Source organism: Nannobrachium achirus, assembly GCF_963921795.1.
Source record: "Nannobrachium achirus genome assembly, chromosome: 18".
NCBI classification, from domain to species: domain Eukaryota; kingdom Metazoa; phylum Chordata; class Actinopteri; order Myctophiformes; family Myctophidae; genus Nannobrachium; species Nannobrachium achirus.
The window spans coordinates 2265701-2276789 of record NC_137825.1 but is presented as its reverse complement, the minus strand read 5'-3'; the positions used below and the strand labels follow the sequence as shown (position 1 = coordinate 2276789).

The following is an 11089-nucleotide window of genomic DNA, read 5'->3' as shown; positions in this document are numbered from 1 at the left end:
ATGTGTCACACATACACACGTTCGTCTCGACGAGCTATACAACATACCAAAAGATTGGCACTATCGGAAATGTTTGACATAAAATCTATGTTTTGACGCGTTACTATAGTCTTATGTAATTTTGGGGGTTTTGAGGTCAATCTGAAAAAAAAAAAAAAATGTCATATCCACACGTTCGTCTCGAAGCGCTATACAACATACTAAAAGAATGGCGCTTAAAACCTATTGGTTTCCGAGTTATCGCACTTTGAAAAATCTAGCAGTTGTTAGCATAAGCATTTGTTAGCATTTGTCGAAAAAAAGTAGGGTTCCAGGGGTCACACAGCAATGTGTCACACATACACACGTTCGTCTCGACGAGCTATACAACATACCAAAAGATTGGCACTATCGGAAATTTTGGACATAAAATCTATGTTTTGACGCCTTACTATAGTCTTATGTAATTTTGGGGGTTTTGAAGTCAATTTGAAAAAAAATAATAAATGTCATATCCACGCGTTCGTCTCGAAGAGCTATACAACATACTAAAAGAGTGGCGCTTAAAATCTATTGGTTTCCGAGTTATCGCACTTTGAAAATCTAGCAGTTGTTAGCATAAGCATTTGTTAGCATTAGCATTTGTCGAAAAAAGTAGGGTTCCAGGGGCCACACAGCAATGTGTCACACATACACACGTTTGTCTCGACGAGCTATACAACATACCAAAAGATTGGCACTATCGGAAATTTTGGACTTAAAATCTATGTTTTGACGCCTTACTATAGTCTTATGTAATTTTGGGGGTTTTGAAGACAATCTGAAAAAAATTAAATAATTTCATATCCACATGTTTTTACAGTTTGACACGAGGGGAGCATTGGTGAAGCCTGGTGGAGGGAAGTCAGTGGAAAGGTTCTGCAACTTCGGAGCTCATGTGTGAGGCGTGGACCTCCAGTATGGACCGGACCGGGAGGGTTCCAGCAGGAACAGGCTTTCCAGCGCTGTCCACGTTGTGCCAGGAGCTCCAGGGAAGGGAGGTTCCGCACACTGATCTTCAGAACCCAGGATCTTTAATTTTATGTCAGCCATTTACCATGAGAGGGAGTGGGTTGTTGGCTGATTTACCACTGTTTCAGGGTTGTGGCACGAGGCGAAGGTGAGGAGTGAAAAATATGAACAACTCTGGTCTCTCACCCTGTGATTGAGAGTGAAACATATCAACTCTGGTCTCTCACCCTGTGATTGAGAGTGAAACATATCAACTCTGGTCTCTCACCCTGTGATTGAGAGTGGGAAACATATTAACTAGGGATGTCCCGATCATGTTTTTTGCTCCCGATCTTTGATTTTGAGAATCCACCGATACCGATTCCTGTGTGACAGTTGATGATGGGCTTTAGCTTCTGAGATCCTGTGTGACATTTAAGGTTGTGGCTGTAGTTACCTTGGTTCCTGTGTGACAGTTGAGGTTGTGGCTGTAGTTACCTTGGTTCCTGTGTGACAGTTAGGGATGTGGCTGTAGTTACCTTGGTTCCTGTGTGACAGTTAGGGATGGGCTTTAGCTACTGATTTTCTGTGTGACAGTTGAGGATGGGCTTTAGCATATGATTATCTGTGTGACAGTTGAGGATGGGCTTTAGCTACTGATTTTCTGTGTGACAGTTGAGGATGGGCTTTAGCATATGATTATCTGTGTGACAGTTGAGGATGGGCTTTAGCATATGATTATCTGTGTGACAGTTGAGGATGGGCTTTAGTTTTCATCAACTGTGCGACGGTTGCTGATGGGCTATAGCTTCAGATTTCCTGTGTGACAGTTGATCATGGGCTATAGCTTCAGATTTCCTGTGTGACAGTTGATCATGTGGCTGTAGTTACCTTGGTTAGGGATGTAGCTGTGGCTGCGTTGGTTCCTGTGTAACAGTCAATCATGTAGCTGTGGTTGCATTGGTTCCTGTGTAACAGTCAATCATGTAGCTGTGGTTGCGTTGGTTCCTGTGTGGGTACAGCCACACATCTGACGACTGATGCATTGAATGTTAAGAGAATTTCGTAGCTGTCATCATCATCATCATCGTCATCATGTCATTCTCTTAACATGGAGTGGAGGGGGATCAATGTGTTAAGTCGTCAGATATGTGTGGCTGTACCCTATAGGTGATCATGTGGCTGTGGCTACGTTGGTTCCTGTTTGACAGTCGATCAAGTGGCTGTAGTTACTTTGGTTCCTGTGTGACAGTTGAGGTTGTGGCTGTAGTTACCTTGGTTCCTGTGTGACAGTTAGGGATGTGGCTGTAGTTACCTTGGTTCCTGTGTGACAGTTAGGGATGTGGCTGTAGTTACCTTGGTTCCTGTGTGACAGTTAGGGATGTGGCTGTAGTTACCTTGGTTCTTGTGAGACAGTTAGGGTTGTGGCTGTAGTTACCTTGGTTCTTGTGAGACAGTTAGGGTTGTGGCTGTAGTTACCTTGGTTCCTGTGTGACAGTTAGGGTTGTGGCTGTAGTTACCTTGGTTCCTGTGTGACAGTTAGGGATGTGGCTGTAGTTACCTTGGTTCCTGTGTGACAGTTAGGGATGTGGCTGTAGTTACCTTGGTTCCTGTGTGACAGTTAGGGATGTGGCTGTAGTTACCTTGGTTCCTGTGTGACAGTTAGGGATGTGGCTGTAGTTGCCTTGGTTCCTGTGTGACAGTTAGGGATGGGCTTTAGCTACTGATTTTCTGTGTGACAGTTGAGGATGGGCTTTAGCATATGATTATCTGTGTGACAGTTGAGGATGGGCTTTAGTTTTCATCAACTGTGCGACGGTTGCTGACGGGCTATAGCTTCAGATTTCCTGTGTGACAGTTGATCATGGGCTATAGCTTCAGATTTCCTGTGTGACAGTTGATCATGTGGCTGTAGTTACCTTGGTTAGGGATGTAGCTGTGGCTGCGTTGGTTCCTGTGTAACAGTCAATCATGTAGCTGTGGTTGCATTGGTTCCTGTGTAACAGTCAATCATGTAGCTGTGGTTGCGTTGGTTCCTGTGTGGGTACAGCCACACATCTGACGACTGATGCATTGAATGTTAAGAGAATTTCGTAGCTGTCATCATCATCATCATCGTCATCATGTCATTCTCTTAACATGGAGTGGAGGGGGATCAATGTGTTAAGTCGTCAGATATGTGTGGCTGTACCCTATAGGTGATCATGTGGCTGTGGCTACGTTGGTTCCTGTTTGACAGTCGATCAAGTGGCTGTAGTTACTTTGGTTCCTGTGTGACAGTTGAGGTTGTGGCTGTAGTTACCTTGGTTCCTGTGTGACAGTTAGGGATGTGGCTGTAGTTACCTTGGTTCCTGTGTGACAGTTGAGGTTGTGGCTGTAGTTACCTTGGTTCCTGTGTGACAGTTGAGGTTGTGGCTGTAGTTACCTTGGTTCCTGTGTGACAGTTAGGGATGTGGCTGTAGTTTCCTTGGTTCCTGTGTGACAGTTAGGGATGTGGCTGTAGTTGCCTTGGTTCCTGTGTGACAGTTAGGGATGGGCTTTAGCTACTGATTTTCTGTGTGACAGTTGAGGATGGGCTTTAGCATATGATTATCTGTGTGACAGTTGAGGATGGGCTTTAGTTTTCATCAACTGTGCGACGGTTGCTGACGGGCTATAGCTTCAGATTTCCTGTGTGACAGTTGATCATGGGCTATAGCTTCAGATTTCCTGTGTGACAGTTGATCATGTGGCTGTAGTTACCTTGGTTAGGGATGTAGCTGTGGCTGCGTTGGTTCCTGTGTAACAGTCAATCATGTAGCTGTGGTTGCATTGGTTCCTGTGTAACAGTCAATCATGTAGCTGTGGTTGCGTTGGTTCCTGTGTGGGTACAGCCACACATCTGACGACTGATGCATTGAATGTTAAGAGAATTTCGTAGCTGTCATCATCATCATCATCGTCATCATGTCATTCTCTTAACATGGAGTGGAGGGGGATCAATGTGTTAAGTCGTCAGATATGTGTGGCTGTACCCTATAGGTGATCATGTGGCTGTGGCTACGTTGGTTCCTGTTTGACAGTCGATCAAGTGGCTGTAGTTACTTTGGTTCCTGTGTGACAGTTGAGGTTGTGGCTGTAGTTACCTTGGTTCCTGTGTGACAGTTAGGGATGTGGCTGTAGTTACCTTGGTTCCTGTGTGACAGTTAGGGATGTGGCTGTAGTTACCTTGGTTCCTGTGTGACAGTTAGGGATGTGGCTGTAGTTACCTTGGTTCCTGTGTGACAGTTGAGGTTGTGGCTGTAGTTACCTTGGTTCCTGTGTGACAGTTGAGGTTGTGGCTGTAGTTACTTTGGTTCCTGTGTGACAGTTAGGGATGTGGCTGTAGTTACCTTGGTTCCTGTGTGACAGTTGAGGTTGTGGCTGTAGTTACCTTGGTTCCTGTGTGACAGTTAGGGATGTGGCTGTAGTTGCCTTGGTTCCTGTGTGACAGTTAGGGATGGGCTTTAGCTACTGATTTTCTGTGTGACAGTTGAGGATGGGCTTTAGCATATGATTATCTGTGTGACAGTTGAGGATGGGCTTTAGTTTTCATCAACTGTGCGACGGTTGCTGACGGGCTATAGCTTCAGATTTCCTGTGTGACAGTTGATCATGGGCTATAGCTTCAGATTTCCTGTGTGACAGTTGATCATGTGGCTGTAGTTACCTTGGTTAGGGATGTAGCTGTGGCTGCGTTGGTTCCTGTGTAACAGTCAATCATGTAGCTGTGGTTGCGTTGGTTCCTGTGTGGGTACAGCCACACATCTGACGACTGATGCATTGAATATTAAGAGAATTTCGTAGCTGTCATCATCATCATCATCGTCATCATGTCATTCTCTTAACATGGAGTGGAGGGGGATCAATGTGTTAAGTCGTCAGATATGTGTGGCTGTACCCTATAGGTGATCATGTGGCTGTGGCTACGTTGGTTCCTGTTTGACAGTCGATCAAGTGGCTGTAGTTACTTTGGTTCCTGTGTGACAGTTGAGGTTGTGGCTGTAGTTACCTTGGTTCCTGTGTGACAGTTAGGGATGTGGCTGTAGTTACCTTGGTTCCTGTGTGACAGTTAGGGTTGTGGCTGTAGTTACCTTGGTTCCTGTGTGACAGTTAGGGACGTGGCTGTAGTTACCTTGGTTCCTGTGTGACAGTTAGGGATGTGGCTGTAGTTACCTTGGTTCCTGTGTGACAGTTGAGGATGTGGCTGTAGTTACCTTGGTTCCTGTGTGACAGTTAGGGATGTGGCTGTAGTTACCTTGGTTCCTGTGTGACAGTTGAGGTTGTGGCTGTAGTTACCTTGGTTCCTGTGTGACAGTTGAGGTTGTGGCTGTAGTTACCTTGGTTCCTGTGTGACAGTTAGGGATGTGGCTGTAGTTACCTTGGTTCCTGTGTGACAGTTGAGGATGTGGCTGTAGTTACCTTGGTTCCTGTGTGACAGTTAGGGATGTGGCTGTAGTTACTTTGGTTCCTGTGTGACAGTTGAGGATTGGCTCAATCAATCTACTGATTTCCTTTGTGACATTTGAATATGTGGCTGTAACTGCTATAATTCTGCGTTTACCACATGCCTGCCTGTCACTTTTGGAGGAACAGAAAGAGGTGGAACCCTGAAACAGTGGTAAATCAGCCAACAACCCACTCCCTCTCATGGTAAATGGCTTACATACAAGGGGAAAAAAGCAACAAGCTAACTACATCTTCAGCTAAATGCCTACATTTGATGTACAGAATATCCATGTTTATATTTTACTGGAGGTGGCAGGCCCAGTTGAACTGGAAGCTGTCCTCCAGAGTGGTGGGAGCCAAAGAACGAGGCTGGTCAATGCTAACCTGCCGACGCTGGTGAATGCTAAACCCTGACCTTACTCGGGACTATTGGGACCTCAGACTATCGAGATTTTCCCCCAAAGGACAAGCCCTTCACTGTAGACCCACCTGCTGTACCTCCAGCTAGGGGTGAACCTTGAATATATCCCCCATACACCCAAAATACCTTGAATATATCCCCCATACACCCAAAAGACCTTGAATATATCCCCCACACAAAAAAGGAGCACCCAACAAGGCCGTGCAGGGTTTTTGCCAGGACGGACCTCAGAAGAGAGCTTTTGTCTTACCACTCAAAAGAGCGTTTTGCTGCTCAGTAAATGTACGTTTTGTCTTTTGTATTTATTTTGACATTCAACTTTAATGTATTATTTTATGTATTCTATGTAATTATGTATGGGGTTGATTGCATGTTTTGCGTTTCTTTTGACATTCAACTCTGATGTATTATTTTGTGTTATTTATTGTATTCTATGTCATTATGTATGGGGTTGATTGCGTGTTTTGTATTTATTTTGACATTCAATTTTGATGTATTGTGTGTATTCTTTGTAAGTATGTATGGGGTTGATTGCACTTGAAACTATGGTATGACTATGTGAGGAAACTGGGTGCTGACTATGTGGTACTATGGTGCTGACTATGTGGTACTATGGTGCTGACTATGTGGTACTATGGTGCTGACTATGTGGTACTATGGTGCTGACTATGTGAGGAAACTGTGGTACTATGGTGCTGACTATGTGGTACTATGGTGCTGACTGTGGTACTATGGTGCTGACTATGTGGTACTATGGTGCTGACTATGTGGTACTATGGTGCTGACTATGTGGTACTATGGTGCCTGACTATGTGGTACTATGGTGCTGACTATGTGGTACTATGGTGCTGACTATGTGGTACTATGGTGCTGACTATGTGGTACTATGGTGCTGACTATGTGGTACTATGGTGCTGACTATGTGGTACTATGGTGCTGACTATGTGGTACTATGGTGCTGACTATGTGGTACTATGGTGCTGACTATGTGGTACTATGGTGCTGACTATGTGGTACTATGGTGCCTGACTATGTGGTACTATGGTGCTGACTATGTGGTACTATGGTGCTGACTATGTGGTACTATGGTGCTGACTGTGGTACTATGGTGCTGACTATGTGGTACTATGGTGCTGACTATGTGGTACTATGGTGCTGACTATGTGGTACTATGGTGCCTGACTATGTGGTACTATGGTGCTGACTATGTGGTACTATGGTGCTGACTATGTGGTACTATGGTGCTGACTATGTGGTACTATGGTGCTGACTATGTGGTACTATGGTGCTGACTATGTGGTACTATGGTGCTGACTATGTGGTACTATGGTGCTGACTATGTGGTACTATGGTGCTGACTATGTGGTACTATGGTGCCTGACTATGTGGTACTATGGTGCTGACTATGTGGTACTATGGTGCTGACTATGTGGTACTATGGTGCTGACTATGTGGTACTATGGTGCTGACTATGTGGTACTATGGTGCTGACTATGTGGTACTATGGTGCCTGACTATGTGGTACTATGGTGCTGACTATGTGGTACTATGGTGCTGACTATGTGGTACTATGGTGCTGACTATGTGGTACTATGGTGCTGACTATGTGGTACTATGGTGCCTGACTATGTGGTACTATGGTGCTGACTATGTGGTACTATGGTGCCTGACTATGTGAGGAAACTGTGGTACTGACTATGTGAGGAAACTGTGGTGCTGACTATGTGAGGAAACTATGGTACTGACTCTTATCAGGGGTGTCCAGACTGTTTTCAAAGGGGGCCACATTAGAACATAATTGAAACTATGGTACTGACTATATCAGGGGTGTCTAAACTGTTTTAAAAGTGGGCCCAACTGTCGCTAAGGTAAGGTCACACATCAATATCAATACTCTTTTGTCTGGCGTCTGCTCTGAACGAAACACAATGTAACCTGAAAGGGCAAGGTCAAAACTGATACTATTATATACTTCTGGTATATGGTACTGAAACTATGAAATACAATGAAACTGGTACTGACTACAAAACTATGGTACTGACTGTCAGGGGTGTCTAAAAGGTTTTCAAAGTACTGACTGTGACGCAACTGTGGTACTGACTATATCAGTGGTGTCCAGACCTTTTTCAAAGTGGGCCACATTAGAAAATAATGGGCCCAACTATCGCTAAGGTAAGGTCACACTATGGTACTGACTATACGATGAAACTATGGTACTAACTATCGGGTGTCCAAACCTTTTTCCCCGGTCGGACTATAACAAGGTTACATACACTATGCATCACATTTACAAATCTAACAATGTCTAACAAATCTAACAATGTTTAACATCAATGGTGTTGTCAGGTGTCTACTGCATATGCAAGGGATAACACCTCGCTCAGCAGTCATCGAGTGATAGGAGCCCGACAGGTTGATATGCCACCGACGCGAAGCCACGCCTAGAATTCACTGCTGATTTCAGCGCTCGACCAATCAGAATCAAGCATCCAAACAAGCCGGGTAATAAAGCTATATAAGTGTGGGGTGGCTCATGGTAGCTGACAGAGTACAGCATCTTGCAATGGTCCTGGTGTACAAACTACACTGAAAAGGCACATACAAACGCTGCTAAAGTATGCAAACTTCTAGTAAATTCTTCAATCTGCTCTGAACAACCTGACAGGCAAGATAAAAACTACACAAAACACAATGAAAGTGGTATTGACTACGATGAAATTGGTGCTGATGACGAAACTATGCTAAGTGTATTTGTAAAGGCTATAGTTAAGTGTCGTTTAAAAGTGTTAATTATATAATTAATAATGAATTATTTTTATTGTATGATCCTTTTGGGCATTTGTTATTGTTTATGTTTGTACCCCATCGTAAGTTTTTAGTTCAACTTTTATTATACTTATTATTTTGAGTCTTTTGTTGTTTGAGATGTTTTGTTTGAGTTGACTTTTAGTTTTGATTGTTGTTCTATTTGAGTTGGTTTTTGGTTTGTTTGAGCTTTGAACCTACAACCTTTTGTATATGAAACCTTGGTTCGTCTTTTGAGCCACGCTGGCACAGAGAGACACTCAGGAATGTTATATTTAACCCACCTTTTAGAATTCAAATGGACAGTGAAAATGTTTATCATGGGTTTTGAACCCCATACCTCTCATACATAAACCCTAGACGTATGTCTTGGGACATGCTGGCATGATGGAATATCCAGGAATGTAATATTTAACCCACCTTTTAGAATTCAAATGGACAGTGAAAATGTTTATCATGGGTAGGTAGAAGAGACCAGAACAAACTTGTTATTTGCTGGATTTGAACCAGTGTCCTTCTGCAGCCAAAGGGTATATTTTAACTCCTACACCATTGCGATTTGCAAGTAATGTGATTTCTTGGCGATTTTTACTAAACTATTTGGTGCGTGTATTAGAACCAAGTACCAATTTTGAAAACATTCCTTACTGGAATTGAACCAATGACCTCATGATCATTGGGTACAAATTTTGACCACTGCACCACCAATACTGGTTCTAAGTTCCTCTGTGCTATTTAGTCATTGAAAGTTTAGGTATAGATAGAAGAGACAGGAACAAACTTGGAAAATGTTATTTGCTGGATTTTAACCAGTGACCTTCTACAGTCAAGGGCTATAATTTAATTTCTTATTTTTTATTATATCCAGTGTATTTTTCCACCCCAAAAAATACAATTCATTAACTTTAAGCCTTGGTTTTCATTTCTGTGATTTTCTGAGTGAGTGTGTCCGAACAGTTCTCTCCAGAAAAGGGGACTGGTGTGATGTCACACAGGACCTGATGTTCGAACACAGGACCTGTAGATCACAGACACAATCACTAGTCCACTGCGCCAGCACAGCAAGGTCTTCTCATGCTGCTTTCTGTGCTGCTTTTGAATTTGTTCTTTTGGAAACCAGTCTTCAAAGTTAAGACATGAGTGGGATTCGAACCCATAACCTCCAGACCATGTGCCAGGGCCCTTACTCAGTGAGCTACCTGCTGCCTGCTATAGCATAATCTTCTTTCATATTAGAAGATCAACAAACAATAACAGTACGGGGGGAAAAAAAGAAAAAAAAAGTTAAAACAAAGGGATTTCTTTTTACATAGCATATTATGTAGCATATTGTCTATAGGTTTGATTCCTGGCTTTGTTAAGCTGTCCACTACTTCTTGACAAATGGAACTAATTGGAATCGCTGTGAGTGTTTTTCTAAAGGGCAGCCATAGCTCAATGGATAGAGTGACTGCTTTGTAAGCAGGAAGCTACAGGTTCAAGTCCTGGCTGGCGCATAGTTGCTCACCTTGATATACGAAGTGTTGAAAACAGTGACGGTAGGCCAGACGTGGAAACAAAAATGCATATATGTATGTATGTATGTATGAATGTACGTCCCACACCAATGAACTGCTGTGGCAGATGAGGTATCTATCTGCTAAATGCCTAAACTGTAAACTAACGTGAACTTTTTTTCATATAATTATTTTTTGTATTTCATTTTTTCCATTTTCCCAAAGAATTATTAAAAAGAAATGAAAAAGGTTATTGAAAAAAATATATATTTATAAATAAAAAACCAGTCTGCTCACGTATTAGGAGGGTAGTATGAGTCACCAGATGAATCCATCATGGTTAAAACAGTCTGCTCACGTATTAGGAGGGTAGTATGAGTCACCAGATGAATCCATCATGGTTAAAACAGTCTGCTCACGTATTAGGAGGGTAGTATGAGTCACCAGATGAATCCATCATGGTTAAAACAGTCTGCTCACGTATTAGGAGGGTAGTATGAGTCACCAGATGAATCCATCATGGTTAAAACATTTTGTCACCAAAGGCCATGCATGCAGAATGATGGCATTAACCCTCAAAACCAGGGATGGGCAACCTTAGGCACGGTGCCAACATTGGCACAGGGGAGGGGCCAACCTTAGGCACGGTGCCAACATTGGCACAGGGGAGGGGCCAACCTTGGGCACGGTGCCAACATTGGCACAGGGGAGGGGCCAACCTTAGGCACGGTGCCAACATTGGCACAGGGGAGGGGCCAACCTTAGGCACGCGTAGCAACATTGGCACAGGGGAGGGGCCAACCTTAGGCACGGTGCCAACATTGACACAGGGGAGGGGCCAACCTTAGGCACGGTGCCAACATTGGCACAGGGGAGGGGCCAACCTTAGGCACGGTGCCAACATTGGCACAGGGGAGGGGCCAACCTTAGG

At 43.7% G+C, this 11089-nt stretch overlaps 1 protein-coding gene across 1 annotated transcript in view; it reads right to left on the bottom strand.

Moving 5' to 3' along the window:
* Nucleotides 1–883: 883 nt before the first annotated feature.
* Nucleotides 884–11089, bottom strand: part of LOC308302621 (transient receptor potential cation channel subfamily M member 4-like) — a gene marked incomplete at both ends in the record, with an annotated part of 110370 nt that continues 100164 nt past the window's right edge. Inside the window, one exon of the mRNA XM_080746877.1 lies at nt 884–1034. Coding sequence (XP_080603003.1) covers nt 884–1034 — 151 coding nt within the window. The remainder of the gene's footprint in view (nt 1035–11089) is intronic.